This window comes from Lycium ferocissimum, chromosome 9 (genome assembly GCF_029784015.1).
Source record: "Lycium ferocissimum isolate CSIRO_LF1 chromosome 9, AGI_CSIRO_Lferr_CH_V1, whole genome shotgun sequence".
In the NCBI taxonomy this organism is placed as follows: Eukaryota; Viridiplantae; Streptophyta; class Magnoliopsida; order Solanales; family Solanaceae; genus Lycium; species Lycium ferocissimum.
Genome location: NC_081350.1, coordinates 9,081,603 through 9,100,374, shown reverse-complemented (window position 1 = coordinate 9,100,374; position 18,772 = coordinate 9,081,603). Strand labels below are relative to the sequence as shown.

The following is an 18,772-nucleotide window of genomic DNA, read 5'->3' as shown; positions in this document are numbered from 1 at the left end:
CCTTTGGGTACTAACATACTGTCCTAACCAAGATTCTCACATTTTAAATTAAGATTTTCTATTAGCTCTTTGAGAGTCAATTAGTCTCTTGAACCTTTGGTTGGAAACTACAGAAATAAAAGGAATATGATTGTAAAGTCAAGAATGTGGAAGAACAGATTCTTGCTGAAAGTCAAGAATCTACTACAACAGAGCTTACAGAGGCCAATTTTTCAAAAAAAACACCAATTCAACTTTCACCTCCTGTTAAAAAACCCAAACAAGAGAGTTACCAGTCCCTTACCCACTTTCCAAACAAAGAAGAAATCACACAAAAATAATCCTAGCAACAGCACTAAGGTATTAACTTATGTAATCCCTTATACTGGGTGTACACCTGTGAACCAAAATTTGCAAACTCACAATAAATAAGTACAAGAAGACACCAAAGACCATAAAACATGAAGCTGCACTCGACTCAAGACCCAAATAAAAATCCAAACCATCCCAACAACCAACAAATAAGACCACAAGAGACACATTGCTTATATCTATCATATCTATAGGATCAGACAGAAACAATGAATGCTATAAACCTTTCAGAAAATAGAACTCTGACCAACAAATACAAACATTTTAATTCTTCTCATCAGCTTTTTCTTCCTTCTTATCTTCCTTTTCCTCTGTAGGTGCAGGGGCCTCGGCCTCTTTGTCTTCAGACTTGTCATTTTTGTCTTTGCTTTCGACACTAAGCTTTTCGATAAGTTCTGTAGCAGCAGCACCAGCTTCTTCACTTTCTCCGGATTTCGTCTGTTGAGATTCAGCGATTTCTTCAACCTTTTCTTTGAAAGCTTTGCAATCTATCAGGCAAGATAAAAACAAAGTTAAAATCTAGTTTTGAAGCACATAGAGGTAATGTTAATTTTTTTTTGAGGCTGCATAGAGGTAATGTTAATGAATGCATTCAAGGAGGTTCTGAGCCATTAATCAGTAATCACAGTGTAAAATGAAACTAAGATATTGCTATTTACAAGTAAAGAATATCAAGGAAATCATTTCTGATACCCAATACATCAACCTCAAAATGAAAGATTGGTGAATATCAAATATAAAATGAAACTAAGAAATTGCTATTTACAAGTAAAGAATATCAAGGAAATCATTTCTGATACCCAATACATCAACCTCAAAATGAAAGATTGGTGAATATCAAATATAAAATGAAATTAAGAAATTGCTATTTACAAGTAAAGAATATCAAGGAAATCATTTCTGATACACAATATATCAACCTCAAATGAAAGATTGGTGAATATCAAATATTGCACGACATAATCCACTGTCCAAGAGATTTCACGCCGTCTTCAGGGAAATTAGCTAGACAGCTCCTGAAGAAGCACTAGCAAGAGTACAATTCATGGATATATGAGGTGTGTGCCACATTAAATAGGTTAATTACCATAATTCAACAAATCATAATCAATAAGCCAAACCAGTATTGAATACCAATTACAAACGCCATTGTTTAGTATGATTGGACTTGGCAATATGTATCCTCTATATCCATTCCATTCTGGTTCAAACCATGTTAATTCAATACTAAATAATGTTATTTCAATAAACTTAGGGCACTCTAAACTAGTCTAATCTCAACACCGACAAACGAGATCATATGTGATTTAACTGGTGATCCAATCTGTTGATGTCTTGAACTTATTTAACTTTTCATCTAGCACTTGATAAATCACCTCTTGATTGAAAATAGAAGATTTCAAATAGCATATGGAAATCCTATCCAAAGGACTTTCATGTGATAAGTACACATCAAATACAAAGAAGAGAAACTACCCGAAAAGCATCTCTCAATTAAAAGCACGACAATAACATCCAAAAGATGCATAAACAGAGTACTCACTCTCAATTGAAGCAAAACGGATGCAAAAAGTCTCCTCTTTTACTTCCCCATCAGCAAAATCAGCAGCATGCCACACACAAGACTTCTCATTCCCAGCATGTTCTTGAACCGACATAGTAGGAAGGACTACACAAAAGATATTTTATCAAACAACAGTTCACAATAAATACAACCACATACACATAACCAAAACATAGAAAAAAAGAAAAGAAAAAAGGAAGGACTCTCACCCAAGTGGTTGGCACAGATTTTGAGTGTCTTGGATTGTCTCATGACAAGCCTAACCTTTCCAGTTTCCTTGTGCTTGAGAAGCTTCACAGTCCCAACACCTCTCTCTTTCCATTGACTCCCTTCCTTGTCAAATCGGTATAACTTTGACTTCCTACAAAAAACCACATCATGATTACAACCACAAACAATCAACATTCCCTCTTTTTGCTTGCCAAAAGGATTCTTTCGCCAAATTTTTTATGTATAGTTACATTCCTCCCTAATAAAAATTGTGGGGTTTGGAAGAATAAACTCAATCTCATTTTCCTCGAACTTTTGGAATAAGATTTACATATTAAAAAAGGACATAAAAGGGAGTACATAATTATGTTTTACACTTAAAAATATCTGAAATCATAATGTAAGTGATAATTCATATAGCCGACCTCAACAACAACAAACAGAGTAGTTGTTTGTAATAAAAAAGTTTGACTCTTCAAATAGGAATAGCACAATCAGATGGAGTCAAAGGAGAGATATACACAATTAGTAACATTTTTGCATATAGCTATCAAATATCTAAATTATGTTTAAAAAAAAAAAAAAACCATTTAGTATTGAAAGGGTCTATTAAGATCGAAATGTACGACGTCTTTATGGATTTTACCAATGACGAGGACTTCAATACGATATGGTTCAAATAGAGTAGGAACCATAGCCAGACCCACTAACTAGTTTGTAATTGTGACATAGCTGATAGATTGACTGACTACATTGATCATCCTAAAATAATAGTTTCTATAAATCTACAAAAGATATTCAACTAGATATTGTGAAATCTATCAAATAAACATCAGAGTTTAAGGGAAGAAAATGTTTACTAACAGATGAAGATTACAACTTATGGATGTCTAATGCAGTCTCGAAGAAATTAAAGTTTCGTGGGGAAATCAAGATTACAACATAAATGTCTAGTGTTAAGTGGAGAAATCAAGAATAGGGTTTACTAACAGATCAAGAAGAACATCTTCATTTTCTTCACCAGTGGATACAGCAACTGGTGTTAGATTAACAATTGGAGCAACTTGTGCACCAGTGTCTTCATCATCAGCAGCACTTGTGTTTTCTTCTTCTTCTACTTTCTTCTCTAATTTAGGCTCAGCCTCTGTAGTAGTGCTGCTTGCCATTACTTGAGATGGTTTTTGGTTGTGTTGTCGAGAGAGATATACGGCTAGGGTTAATGTGTATTGGAGAAAGTAGGGTTTTAGATAGTGCGTGTGATGGATGGCAGGACTTGCCTTTCTCTTTTCTTTTTTGGTTGAATTTTGTAGTGTTAGTCCTTCAACTTAAATTAAACTATGCATCTTGCCCCCCACTTCCACCTTTAATTTTGATTTTGACTCTTTCTTTTTTTGGTTCTTTTGTAATTACGGTATATTTTTCCTTTGCCTTTAATATCTAGTCGATCTGGCAAACTTGATTTGTTCAACAATAACAACATACTTGGTGTAATTTTACTAGTGGGATCTGGAGAGGGATGGATGCACGTGAACCTTACTCCTGTCTTTGTGAGTAGAGAGGTTATTTCCGAAAGGCTCTCGGTTCAAAAGAAGAGAAAGGAGAGGGAAAGAAAAGAAAAGTAAACGAAAGGATAGAAAAAGAATTTGAAGCACATACAAATATATATATATATATAGCAAGATACAATGTAAATGTGCAGCAGACAATAATGCACATTGAAGAGTAAGAAACTACGCGATTACTATCAAAATTATTAATAAGGGGATGTAGTGAGAAGGCTAGCCCCTTGCCTCTGCCACCTAAAGTGTGACACCACTCAGCTAACTTGCTAACGTTCTAGCCCAATCCTCGACCTTCATATTTTTCTATCTTGAGTCATGTTCTCAGTAAATTGAAATTATGTCATGTCCTGTCAAATATCAATATTTTATATTGTAGAAAAATAAGAATTTATTTTTATTTCTAGATCTATCCTTACTGCTTTAATGCGATATATATATATAGGGTAACTTAGACAAATAATCTTATGATTACAAGTGTTAAATATTTCTTTGATTTCATTTTATGTGTCTTAATTTAAGTGGACACAAAATTTCAAAATATATGTTAAAAAATAAATCTTATTGTTTTATATATAATATACAAAACTACCTTTTAATCATGTGATTAAAATATCACCCTATATTCCTATAAGGGAGTGTCATTAAAGATAATATAGGGAAAGTGCACGGATAGCCATTTTTAGGCTGTTATTTAAGCTTTAACCAGGGTTTTGCAAATTATTTAAAGCTTATCCAAAGACTTAAAAAAGGGTAACATCGACTTCCCTTCTTATTTTCCTTCTCTCTTCTTCCGTGACTGCTCGCTTATCTTTTTCTATGTCTTTTTTTTTTTTTTTTAAGATGCACATCAACTAGGATTTTCATCTCGTACCAGGCATGGCTCTCATATCACGTACACTCTCTCACCTTATACTTACAACAACAACAACAACAACAATAACATACTAGTGTAATCTCACAAGTAGGATCTGGAGATGGTAGAATGTACGCAGACCTTACCCTTACCTTTGAAGGTATAGATGTTGTTTCCGATAGAGCCTCGGTTAAAGTAAAAGCAAATGAAAGAAGTTCAAAAAGAAGTAACGACAATGAGAAAACCATGGTAGAATACTATATGAAGCATGTCAAAGAATTCTAAAAAAAAATGGCAGTAGCTATAGCAAAACGATTCGAAGTACAAGAAGCAACAGATAATAACACAAATCGAAGGACCAAAAAAACCTACAAGTGTAGTACTAAACCTACTAGTCTGAAATGAATGGCGGGATAGCACTCAACTACCTACTAGCCTTGTACCCTAATTTGTGCCCTCTACAAACTCATATATACGGTCATGTCCTTGGTAAGATGAACCTTATGTCTTGCCTAATCACCTATCCCCAATACTTCTTCGGCCTACCTCTACCTCTCCTGAACCATTCAAAGCCAACGTCTCACGCCTTCGTACTTGGTCATATGTGCCTCTCTTCTTCACACGTCTAAACCATCTCAGCCTCATTTCTCACATCTTGTCTTCCACCAATGCCACTCCCACTTTGTCCCGGGTATCGTCATTTCTAATCTTATCTCTCTTAATATGCCCACACATCCAACGTAGTATCCTCATTTCAAAGAACTTTCATCATCTAGACGTGAGAGCTCTTGACTAACTAACACTCTGCGCCATATAACATAGTTGGTATAACCACGGCTCTGAAAAACTTGTCTTTAAGTTTTGATGGCACCTTCTTGTCGCACAAGACTCCGGATGCGAGCCTCCATTTCATCCACTCTTCATTAATACTATGTTTGAAATCATCGTCAATCTCCCTATTGTCTTGGATAATAGACCCAAGATACTTGAAATTATCTCTCTTTTGGATGACGTAAGTGCCGAGCCTCACCTTCCACACTAGCCTCATGCGTCTCATTGCTGAACTTGCACTCTAAGTATGTTGTCTTAGTCTTGCTCAACTTGAACCCTTTTGACTCCACGGTCTGTCTTCAAACCTCCAGTTAGCGTTAACTCCTCCACGAGTCTCATCAATCAGAACTATGTCATTCACAAATAACACACATCATGGCACCTCACCACATATACGCCGCGTCAAATTCATCCATAACTAGGACAAATAAAAATGAGCTAAGGGTTGATCCCTGATGCAACCCCATCATAACTGGGGAAGTGCTCTGAGTTGCCTCTCATTATCCTTACCCGGGTCTTGACTCCATCGCACATGTCCTTAATTTCCCTAGTGTACACTATAGGAACACCTCTAGCCTCCAAGACTTTCCGTAGGACCTCCCTCGGAACTTTATCATAAGCCTTGTCTAGGTCGATGAACACCATGTGCAAGGTCTTCTTCCTTTCCTTATATTGTTCCACCAATCTCCTTATAAGGTGAATTGTTTCTGTAGTAGAGCGCCCCAGCATAAATTCGAACTGGTTCTCGAAAATCAACTCGCCCCTCCTCATCCTTATCTCCACCACTCACTCCCAAACTTTCATGGTATAGCTTAGCAACTTGACCCCTATAGTTTTTGTAACTCTAATTGTCGCATTTGTTCTTGTACAACAAAATCATTGTACTCCACCTCCAAGTTTTAGGGCATCTTTTCCTCTTAAAATGACATAAACAACCAGTCAGCCACTCCACACTTGCTCTGCTTGCGCTCTTCCAAAATTCTAGTGGATCTCATCTGGGCTAGTCGCTCTTCCCCGGCGCATCCTACGAATAGTGCCCTTAACCTCTTCAGCCTTTATACACCTATAATTCCCACAATTGTGGCGCCTCAGTGAGTGCTCCAAATCCATCAACACAATGTTTTTGTCCCTCTCTTTCTTCAAGAGCTTATGGAAGTATGACTGTCATCTCCACATAATAAGAGTCTCCTACACCAATATTATTGTCACGCCCCAAACCATGGCCTGGGCATAACACGACACTCGGTGCCTGACTGCATCTGACCGAGCGAACCAAATGGCTGGCTGAATCAACATGGGACATATACTGATGCGAAATATAATATATAAACAAACTGAGATACTGAAATCTCTAACTGATAAATCATAAATGCGGAATAAGTCTGAAGTGTAAGAACGTAGCCAACATGGCTAACACAAAAGCTTGCTAAACATTGACTGACTGTTGTTTGACTATCTAAAATACTGAAAGACTGTAAATAAGATAATGCCTTGAAGGAAAATGGGGCTCACGAAGCAACTCGGGAAAGGGCAGCCCGAAACAATAAACATGCACATACTGAAACTGAAAACATATTGATAGCTGAACTGAACAAGGGAAGCATAGTAATAGGAACTCCCTGTTCTGAATATGAAATCACCTGTTTTAATTGAATTAATAACCTGTGGCCTCGGGCCCAATATAAGTGCACAAATCTGTGGCCTCGGCCAAGTAAGTGAGTCAGTCTGTGCCCTCGGCCATATACGTATATATAAGACTGTGCCTAGGGAAAAGATGCATATGTTCAATATTCAACAATTTATATTATGGAACTGAGAATCATACTAAAATGCATATCGCTGGAATACTGAACATTACTCTGCTAAGACATGTATTCATGAACTGATAAGCATTAACTGTTCATAAGCATACTGAGTTTTCATAACTGAGACTCATGGGATATCAAACACGAGTCTATACTAATTACGTACTGGTTTCACGATATTCGGAATGGCAATCATGAACAAATTACGAAACTAAATTGTTTAGAGAATTCTAGTTCCGAAGCTTTTTATGAAACTAGGGCTTAACTCTATTTACAAGCAATCTGTAGTATTAAAGAACGTGGTGTGGGGAAGATCAATAACATTCTCGCACGTAGAGAGTTAGCCTTACATACCTGTGAACGCTCCAAGTCCAACGAACTAGTTTACTTTTATGATGAAGAACACCCAAAACCATAGCCTGAATCACTTGAGAAAGATTACCTTGGAAATCCTATGTTTTTGTTTAAGAATTATATTAAGAATCATGCATTTAGTGCTAGGATTGATTAAGAATCGAAGAGGTGTTCTTACCTTTGTGTGGGGATTTAAGATGGGAGAAAAATCGTTCTTCAAGATGTGTTTTCTTCATCTACTTTCTTCTCCAATTTAGGCTCAACCTCTGTTGTAGTAGTAGTAGTAGTAATGTTGCTTGCCATTACTTGAGATGATTTTTGGTGGTGTTGTGGAGAGATATATATGTCTAGGGTTAATGTATATTGGAGAAAGTAGGGTCTTACATAGTGTGTTTGATGGGTGGCAGGACTTGCCTTTTTTTTTTCTTTTTTCTTTTTTGGGTGGAATTTTGTAGTGTTAGTCCTTTAACTTAAATTAAACTATGCATCTTGCCCGCCCTCTTCCACCTTTAATTTTGATTTTTGACTCTATTTTTTCTTTTTTGGTTCTTTTGTAATTAAAGTATATTTTTTCTTTGCCTTTAATATCTAGTCGATCTGGCAAACTTGATTTGTTTAACAATAACAACATACTTGGTGTAATTTTACCAATGGTGTCTGGAGAGGGAAGGATGTATGTGAACCTTACTCCTGCCTTTGTGGGGTAGAGAGGTTGTTTCCAAAAGACCCTCGACTCGAAAGAAGAGAAAGGAGAGGGAAAGAAAAGAAAAGTAAATGAAAGGATAGAAAAAGAATTTAAAGCAGATACAAAAAAATAAAAATAAAAATAACAGCAAAATAGGAAGATACAATGTAAATGTGCAGCAGACAATAATGCACATTGAAGAGTAAAATTTCACGTTTTTCACCTTTGTCAATAACGTTCAGTAAAATGGGCATACCTTCTAGCACAGAGCTCCGTTTGAGCTTCACCTTATATGAATGGAAGGTAATTCAGAGGGCTACAACTTTCATAAAGGAAGTTTCCAGATTCTTAACGGATCTTTACGAAATTGGGCTGGAAGACATACCTATCGAAAACTTAGTCGATTCTATCGAATCTTATGCACCTCACTATCCGACTAGATTTCAAAACAACTATTTCCTCCCAATATCATCCCGATGGGACTTCATATGGCTAAAATATCTCATGAGTACTCATTTAACACATTCACACAAACCCAGATTTAGAAGTGTTACAATTATGCCATTTTCGTCCTTGATGCACTTCACTTGGTCCAGGTCATGGGTCCTGTTACGGTTCACTTTTACGTCGACGCATAAGAGCTACTAAGAGGTTGTTGGTGCTCTAAATTGGATTTTATGTTTTTAGAGTCGCCACGTAATTTATTAATGGAAATTAGAAAAATCAGGTTAAAAGGTTTTATTCAAGTGAGAGAAAAAACTTTTTGGATCAAAGTTCGAGGTAAGGGTTCTGTTGATCCCCTAGGGAAGGTTTTACACACCCTAGTATTAAAGATTCGTAAAATACGGTTGACCTACGAGCTTCAATGTGTGATTATTGTAATTATTTGCTTAAAAATGTTTAAGTTTCCGCAAAAAAGTGTCTTTTCAGTCATATCATAAGTTTAGAAAAATTTGACAAAAAATCCCCTTAGAAAAGGGGGTCTTGGGTTTAAAAATCCGAGTAAATGTTCAACTCACTTCATTGCCGGACTAAAATACACCTAGGATTTCTCCCGAGTAGAGTCACTATTGTTTTAGTCCTAATAAAATGAGTTGAATTTTTACGAATTTTATTATAATATATAGAAAATATGCAGTACCTCCAATTTTTATACATACATATAAAGAAAATTACAAGTTTTATTAGTTTAAGTCTGATTTTACCATTGAAGACCACAAGGTCAAAAGATTCTAAGTCCAAAACCATCATATTCCTCAAAACTTAGGCCAACAGTCTTGCTTCCAAGTTAAGTTCTAGGTTTCCAGTCCCAAAAGCAGTACAATTTCAACAGGTTTTATAAGTCCAGAATCAATTTTCAATTCTTACAATTGTCCAAATCACTCCTCTTTTCAACAAAGAGCATTTCAGGTCCAGAAAATGGTTTTCCAGTATCGCAGAACTCTTTAAAAATTTGGCTCATTTCAACCCAGTTTCAATCTTAGGAGAATATTAAACAGTCTACCATTTTAATCACGAATATCAGTCCAAAGCTTCATTACTCAGTCATTTTTGAAGAGTCATTGACATTGGTTCAATTTTAACTTAATCAAATCCTATCTTTCTGTTCATTAAACTTAGCTATGACTTTGAAACAGTTTTAAGCTTTAACAATTGTGGTTAAGTTCCAATCTTAGAAAATGGTTATTACTCGAGTTTTAAAACCAATTTGGCGACTTCCCTAAATCACTAATCATTTCCATAGTTATACATCCATAATGTTCCAATAATTCACAAGTGTTTTTACAAATACATTTTTCACATAAATAAATGCGAAAGGAAAAGTTTAGGCTGGTGGACCTACCTAAGCCCACAAGTTAGCTATTTTCACCCATAGCTGGGCCTTCACCATTTTTACCCATGATTGGGCCTTCAATATACTAGCTTCCCTTACTCTTTCTATCTCATGGACTCGATGGAACAAAATAGTTGGGCCTCTAGTCCAACAGGTTTATGCAGGGAAATGACCCAAATGGACCGAGTTGGAATCACATAAAACATGAAGGGGATAAGGATTAGTAGATGGTCTAAAACAAATATATAATTTCATCATTTAAGCAAAGTAAGATATTCAAATCAAGCAAACACACAAAAATAAACAATCTAAAACAAATAGACCTTAGCTGAGTAATGTGAAACAAGTTTAGGACCCAAACAAATTATTAAAACGAAAGTAGACATAATGGGCCAAGCATAAATACTATTCAGAGGCCCAGTTGTTAGAAGGAATGAAACAGACCCAAAAATTACTAAGAGTCCACCACAGTTTCTACCAATAAGATGATATACTTTATATACAACAAATGTACCAACTTATATACACTTGAGTGCATATAGGATGAATATATTCTGTATATTTGAGTATATTCCCTTGATATACCACAAGAAAGTTGATCACACGAGAGAAGAAACAATAAAAAATAATCATGCTAATGCATTTAGACTCAGCGAATTCATATAGGCATCAATAAACCAAATCAAAGCTAGGCAAATAATGTGCAGAATCAATATACATGACACACAGGTCCTGAGGTTCAACAGAACTGAAGTAGTTTAAGGTGCAACATAAGGCATCAATTTCAGACCAAGAAAGAGGAAAATCCAAAGCATAAACATATATTCTACTTGTTATTTTACATATTAGGAGGGTCCCATAGGACATGAATTCCCATGAGGGAACCCCAGCAATCTACGATAGGGGAATTGGACTGAGTTAGCTAGAAACTCAAAGCCCTCTTTCCTTTTCCTTTGATCCTAGGTAAGTCACACCCATGTTCCTCCATATACTAAGTGACACCTCTTTAACTACCTCAATATATACCAAACTAGCACACTGACTCTAGATCATACTTAAGGTCACATTTCTACAATCAGTTTCTCATTCATCATGAACATATACAGAGGAAAACAAAACACAAAGTCACAGACTAACACAGACAGGCAGAGTAGCAGGCCTTAAAGTCATTTTGAAACAAGTAGTATATGATAGTGTTATGGCTATTGCAAACACAGACATACATCATAAATGATTGATTCACAGGATACTTTTCAGGTAAGGGAGTAGACAGGTTCAGAGGGGGGTCACACAACATGTATTCATCATATTTGACCAAAATAGGACCTCAAACATGTATCATAAGTTTCCCAGAATACTAGATAGATTCATAGATGCTACAAGTTGCATCTAAAAATCCTTTAAATCCTTCTACACTCATTCTGAGACTTTAGAATACCAAACCAATCAACCTAAACTCATATCATGGACTTCATAATCTGAAACAGAACCAATAAGGAACATACAAAAGTCTTGGTCACTTATTAAGTCAAGTGATAGGTCACAAACCAAATCACAAATCCCATAGTTTGAAACAGGGTCATAAAAAGAGACACACAGAGGCTATGGTCACTTTCAAATCAAGCAAATGCCATTTTAGTCTTAGCAAACTCATTTTTCAATCTCATAGGCTTAAGGGCTTTACTTATCATCAATGGAACACTATGAAGACAGTATTGAACTCAAACAATACACCGTAGAGAAAAATAATCATATTGTATCCAGATAGGGATTATAAGTGATTTTAAACTCAAGCACTTGAACAAATATATAGGCATGCTTCAAATACTACATCAGTCTAACATGCTACTCTGATTTAAAAAAGGAGTTAAGTGTACTAGTCACACTGTCACATAAAGAAATTTAGGAATCTACTTATCATATATTTAGATCACAGGTAGCAGACCAACATGAGTGAAGATTTAGCATAATCAAACAACAAGACAATCAGCCATAGGGGACTTAACTATATCAACGTGCTTAGCAGGATAAGCACCAAGATCAAATTGAACCAAACTATCACAACATGCTTAGTTAAAGCATATTAAGCTAAACTAACCTATCAGGCATATTTAACTAAAAATCAAACTGAACTAAGGCTAATATACAAACATGTTTCACTACATTAAACTACTAAACATACTTATTTAAACAAATTAAACCAACTTAACATAGGAACATGCTTAACCACATAGGCTAACTAAATTAACACATAACATGCTTAACTAAGCTAAAATTAATATCAACACATAGGCACAGATAATTTAAACTAGAAAAAAATGCAAGAAAAATAAAAGGGACAGGGGAATTACCTCTTTGATGCGCAGCCTAGTGTCGAGAATGAACTTGGAGATCCTTTTGCTCCTCAAAAGCCCCAACTCGAACCACAGAACCCACACAAACAACAAAATAAAGTTTTTAAAATTTTGAACTAACTCGAACTCTTAAAGTTTTGAAGCAAAATGCTCATAAAACTTAGGTATTTCGAGTATATTAGACTATCTGATAAATTTCAGTGTCCAGGTCTGTCAAACAAAGAGAATTAGGGGTTCTATTTATAGAATCCCAATTCCTCAAAACCCTAGTTTTCCAACGATGTGGGAGTATTGCAAATTTTACCATTGCATTTCTCAATACCAATATCTACAGCTAGGAAACGAGTAGATTAGCAAATTAAGGGTCAGATTTGACTCGAATCGAAGTCAATCTATGGGGTTCTTCATGAACCAATAATAATCAAGTATTCAAAAATCAAACAAAACAAAACCCATTAAGGTTTCTTAGAAGTATGCCCGTTGAAAGATCAAAAAAGCAAGAAAAAGCAAAGAAAAGAGACGATTATACCTTTTTTGGTTCAGTTGTGGTAGAAATAAGTGAGAACCAATAAATGCCTTACTCCATAAGGTCACACAAACCTGGAGAAAGCAAAGTACCTCTGCAAATATGCCAAAAATGGCGAGGAATGACGTAGGAAAGAAAAGGGATACCGCGGAGGCTAGGGTTTTGGGGAGGGGGAGAGAGACACGTAGGGGTATGTTTGGTTTGGCTGAATGTGAAAATGAGGGAGTATAAGACTTTTTCCCCTCTTAATTTTCTTTTGGGTCGAATCAGTCCGATTGTTGGACTGGGCTCGGTCCAAAACTTTAAATAAAAGGGCAGGAGCCTCACATACATGTATATATACTTGATATACGTGTATACACACTTATATCAGTGTATATACGTGTATATATGTGAGGATTCAAAGCTTATTTTAATAAATGACCATAATTAAGAATTATCACTTAATTTAAATCCTCTAATCATGGTCAAACACGATCAATTAATTAAACAAATTAAACGAACACGGCTAATTATGCAAGTGGGCTTAGATTTGCAAATATGACCTTAATTGTTTTAATCTAAGACTAGATTACTCCAATTATGGCCTTATTTGGTCCAATTGGCCAACTTAAAGTAAAATTTGCAAAAAATGACCTCAATTAATCAAACCTATGGATTTGGCCTTTAAAATAAAGTCACAATTAACAGGCTATTTTTGCAATAATGACCTCAATTGGGTTAAACCATGAATTTTCCTTTCCATTGATGATCATACTTAAACTAGCAATTGATTATTTCAATTGTAGCCACTTAGCCATACAACAAGCAATTTTATGGAATTAATCATAATCAAATCACTCAATTAACTATGATGCAATTCCAATAATTGAATATGCAAGAGTGAATTGAGGGGTAAAAATGATTAATTCATTTAATTAACCAAATTCCTTGAATTACACGGAGTGAACTACTTGCTAATTGGCAATTTAACAATTTAAACAATTAAGTAAATAATTGTCGTAAATTATTTTTTCCTTGGTTAAATTCAGCAAATGTATCATGATTGTTGCAATAATACGTAAAAATATGTAAATTAATTTCCAAATGATTTATACTATTATAGAAACTATTTTTCCAAATGAAATGGTAAAATATTATCTGAGTAATTTTATAAAAATTATTTTGACTTCTAAAAATACATATTTCACTCTGTTTAATATTGAAGGACTCTGGGTAATTAAAATAAATTATGGGAGGTCAATAATTAGGTGTCAACAGGTCCTCCTCTCACCTAGGCTAGGTTGTACAAATTCTTATCCCTATCTCTGCCCTCTAGTTCTTCATACAAGTGTTCAGAAGTTGTCTTCTTTGCTACCGTAACCTCTAACTTAGCCTCCTTCTTCACCAACTTATGCATATCCCTATCCCTCCATTTTCCTCCTCGTCCTTACTTTCCACTAACTTCGTATACACCACTTTCTTAGCTTCCACCTTCCCCTAGACATCTCCATTCCACCACCAGTCCCTCTGGTGCCTCCCAAATCTACCTCGCAAAACCCCCAAAGACCTCTTTAGCTACCTCTCTAATGCATCTCGCAGTCCCATCCCACATACCATTCGCATCCCCATAACTCTCCCAAGCCTCTGATGCCGCCAACTTCTCTTCCATCTCCTGGGCTCTGGGCACAATTAAGCTACCCCAATTGATACTCGTTCAGTTATCCACAACCCGTTTTTTTCTTCTTCATCTTGATCTCCAAATCCATCACCAAGCGCTTATGTTGGCCGTAAGATTCTCACAATCCTCCTTCCTAAGAAGAAAATAGTGAATCTATGTCTTTGCCATCACACTATGGAAAGTTACTAAGTGCTCCTCCTTCGAGAAAGTCAAATTGGCTGCCAACAACCCAAAAGCTTTTGTGAAATCCAAAAGTACTTATCCGTCGTTCCTGTATCTAAAACCAAAACTGTGATGCTCGTCATCATAACCCCTCGGGACTGACTCGATGTGTCCATTGAAATTTCCATATGTGAAAATCCTCTTAACGTGTGGAACACCTCTCACCACCTCATCCAAATCCTCGCAAAATCGCTATTCTCCTTCTCATACAAGCCTGCTTGTGGTGCATAGGCACTAATAATGTCGAAAGTGACTCCAACGACTAATTTAATCACCATAATTCTATCATTGACCTTACACTTGCTCCCTCAGCTCCTCATCCACTAAAATGCCTATATTTCTATTCTTCGAGCCTCCTAAGATCACAACTTATACCTGTCCATGTCACGCGGCTTAGTACCTACCCATCTAATTTCCTGAACACATGCTATATTGATCCTCCTCTTCTTAAGAATCTTCACTAGTTCTATGGACTTCCCTGATAAAGTCCCTATGTTCCAAGACCCTACTCGCAACCTAGAAGCTCCCTTAACACACTTATCCCTCCCGATCCTCGCCCCGTCCCGTCACCTTATTCTTACAAGAGTACAAACTAAACTACACAATTCAAATTTAAGGATACATGAGTCCTTAAATTTGAAATTTGGAATCAAACTTAAGAACACAATTTCATGAACATACATCATTTTAGTCACCAAATCGTAAGAAAACCACATCAAATTGGTTACTACAAGCCTTTTATATTATTCTCTTTAATTATTTTTTTCTTCTCCTATGGACTGAAGTTGGAACCACAATAATTGCACTTTAGGATATATGCCTTATCTTTTAACTATACAATTCGAACTTCATGACACATGTCCCTGTAATTTAAAGAGAAAAACTGAACTTCAAGAGCATTAAAGCTGAAAATCCTAAAGATTGGATTAAAAAATTTAAACTAAACGATATAATGTTCTAAAGTTTTGAACAGAAAAATCTAAACTGAAGGGCATAATATCACGAAGTTTTGAATTGAAAGAATTAAACTTATTGACACAATGTGCCGAAGTTTTATACTGAAAAACTGAACTTCAGGACACAACATATTCAAATTGTTAGCTAGAAATTTGAATTTGAGTATCTCGAAATTTTGAAATAACAAACTGAATTTAGGACATACTATTCTAAAGTTTTGAATTGAAGATGCGACTAAAAATTGAATAATTTGCTAGCGTTGAATAAATCTTAAATATGATCCTAAAAATTGCTACATTTGACATTTCCACAAATAATATTGTTGTACGGAACAGGGTAACACTTTTTAAATCATATGGAAGATCTACAAATGACAAAAATGAATTTAGGTGAGAAATATTTTTGAACTTGAAATGGAAGCAAAAGAAATAAAATCTCAAGTAAAAAATTAAAAGAAAAAAGAAATTAAAAGAAAAAAATAGAGAGAGCTAACAAACTTTTTGACCCAAATAGGATAAGGGAGTTTGAAATTGAACACTTCTGAAATTGATGTTAAACTAGAAAAAAATTGGCTAAGAAATGCATTTTGAAACTTATTAGTGCAATATGATATGGAAACGATCATTTACAGAGAATTATCTAGAACAATACTATCTATCCCTCAAGTTTCTCGCAGTGTAACTATCATGACCCAACTGGAGAGCCATGATGGGCACTCGGAGCTAACCTATCGAGCACCACAATACATACACGTATCTCATCTCTATACCTGAGTGGGCCATAATGCTAACTCATAGATACCATAAGTTGTATGGGACATAAGACCAAAAGATAATATATATACGTCATCAAGCTGATTCCAAGAATATAAGCCGACAAGGCTATCAAAATGATGATACAACTAAACATAGACCGAGAAGGTCATGGAACATCTGACTGTGCATATCTGTCTACGAGCCTCTACTGGAGTGCATAACATAATAAGGACGGGACAGGACCCCGCCATACCCATCTATACACAAAAGAACCATACCAACTGGACTGCAACTCCAGAATAGTGGAGTGCTACTGTACAACCGCTGAGAAGGCAGCCTAGGAGTCTGAACCGTCTTCCTGTCTACCTGCGGACATGAATGCAGCGTCCACAAATAAAAGGACGTCAATACGAATAATGTACCGAGTATCTGGAGGCCAAAGAATGCCCTAAATATCTCACCTGACCTGTCTCATATGAAATGCAATATAATAATATCATATATCTCACTGACCAAGAAGCCAGGCAACTGTGAAATCTCACTGACCAAGTAGCCAGGCAACTGTAAAATCTCACGGACCTGTCGGCCAGGCAAATCTGTCTTACTGACCCGTCAGCCAGGCAAGACTGTCTCACTGACCAAGAGGCCGGGCTAAATAAAATATCTCACTAACCAAGTGGCCAGGCTAAATAAAATATATGTATATCATGCATATGGTGAAAAATACTGACACTGTAACATGTCTCTTCTATCTTTCTATAACCACAAGGACATAGGGAGGGGATATGGGCCTTCAGAGAGAATAACATAACACATGGAAGCTGTGCAACAATATGACAAGCTCTACTTGAAAAATCTCTACTCACAGGATTCATTACGCTCAAACTATATATGGAATCATGCCAAGAAAAGAAGGATCAACCTTAACATACCTCGTTGCTTACTTAAACACTCGAGGTCTATCTTTCTGAGCTTGCAAATCTATATTCAAGATGATTCACACTAAGGTTAAGTCATTGAAACACTTATATGATCGAGCTAAACCAATAGATGAGTTAACAAAATTTGGGCAGCATTTCCCCTACATTACCTACTTCCACCAAACTCCAAAACAACTTTCAAAATAACAATAACAACATCAACAATACCATATCCAAGAGATTATATGCAAACTAAGCTCAAATTAATCCCAAAACTTGCTTTCAAATTCAGCCCATAACCAACAACTATAACACAACACTTTATGACCTCCACTGGCCGTGAAGCTGCTCCAGAAACTCCTCACCACTACCACCATTTCACAGTGGCAAAACACCATTTTCAGTAACTATTGCTAAGATGAAGATTATTTATTATTATTATTATTATTATTATTATTATTATTTTTATTATTATTATTATTATTATTATTATTATTATTATTATTATTATTACATAGGAGGTAGGGGAAGGGGATTACAACGTGGGGATTCGAACCCTCACCAACAAGGTGAAAATTCAGGTAGCCAACCAACTGAGCTACTAAATCCCTACAGCTAAGATGAAGTTTATTCTCTTTAGGAGAGGCTTATGTCTTCCCTATTCAAGTGGAAACATTCTTCTAGTTGTAATAATATGATCGGTCATGATGAATCACAGTCACAACCTTGTACACTTCATTCATCCTAGACTAGACAAAATATAAAAGATAAACCTTTGAACAATGAAGGGTTATTTGGAGGCGGAGAGTAATCATTGCAAAGGAAAGACAATTGAATTCCCTCAAATCGAATCCCAGCATGCATCTCTTACATAGATGTGAAAGGGTCTCATAGTTTCAAATCTCGAGTCAGGACTTACGATGATAGATGCACCTAATTTTCGCTCGATGCGAGACCATATGAAGGGTCACTTTCTTGCTCAAAACTCTTCTACTTCTTAGACGACTTCGAAGCCTACTCAAATGTATGAGTACTATCTATATTGGTCAAAATTCTCCAAGCTATTATATGGATACATGTGGCAGATGAGGGTGTGATCAAGACAAGCAGATGGGTTTGAGAAATATGCTTGAGAAGCCTGAATGATATGCGAAATGAGCTTCTGATTATGAATGCTCTGGCCGTCGTTCCTATTGGAAATATGCCCTCAAGAGAATCACATAGAGATGTGATATGATTATAATAAAGGCAATCTTTATCATCTTGCTTATATAATTTGAAGACGATGATAAAATTCTTGAATTAGAGCAATGGATATGAGGGTTATGA

General features: G+C 35.9%; 1 protein-coding gene across 2 annotated transcripts; it reads right to left on the bottom strand.

Annotated features, from left to right (window-relative positions):
* Nucleotides 1-317: 317 nt before the first annotated feature.
* LOC132029602 (ran-binding protein 1 homolog c-like) lies at nt 318-7,899 on the bottom strand. Of its 2 annotated transcripts, XM_059418876.1 has the most exons (5): nt 7,795-7,899; nt 3,116-3,267; nt 2,125-2,276; nt 1,895-2,020; nt 318-839 (listed from the first exon to the last, which is right to left on the bottom strand). In XM_059418876.1, the coding sequence occupies exons 1-5, from the start codon at nt 7,831-7,833 to the stop codon at nt 616-618; spliced, it is 693 nt and encodes a 230-aa protein (XP_059274859.1). In that variant the 5' UTR covers nt 7,834-7,899; the 3' UTR covers nt 318-615. The 2 variants fall into 2 exon arrangements, with proteins under 2 accessions (XP_059274859.1, XP_059274860.1); XM_059418877.1 differs by lacking the exon at nt 7,795-7,899 and having other exon boundaries at nt 3,116-3,415.
* Between the last annotated feature and the right edge of the window lie 10,873 nt (nt 7,900-18,772).

Excerpts from the sequence above, each read along its gene's own strand:
- LOC132029602 (XM_059418876.1), bottom strand. The coding sequence starts at position 7,833 with ATGGCAAGCAACATTACTACTACTACTACTACAACAGAG. Across the intron at positions 3,268-7,794 it reads CTACTACTACTACAACAGAG|GCTGAGCCTAAATTAGAGAA; the intron begins GTTGAGCCTAAA and ends ACTACTACAGAG. Across the intron at positions 2,277-3,115 it reads GAAGATGTTCTTCTTGATCT|GAAGTCAAAGTTATACCGAT; the intron begins GTTAGTAAACCC and ends GGTTTTTTGTAG.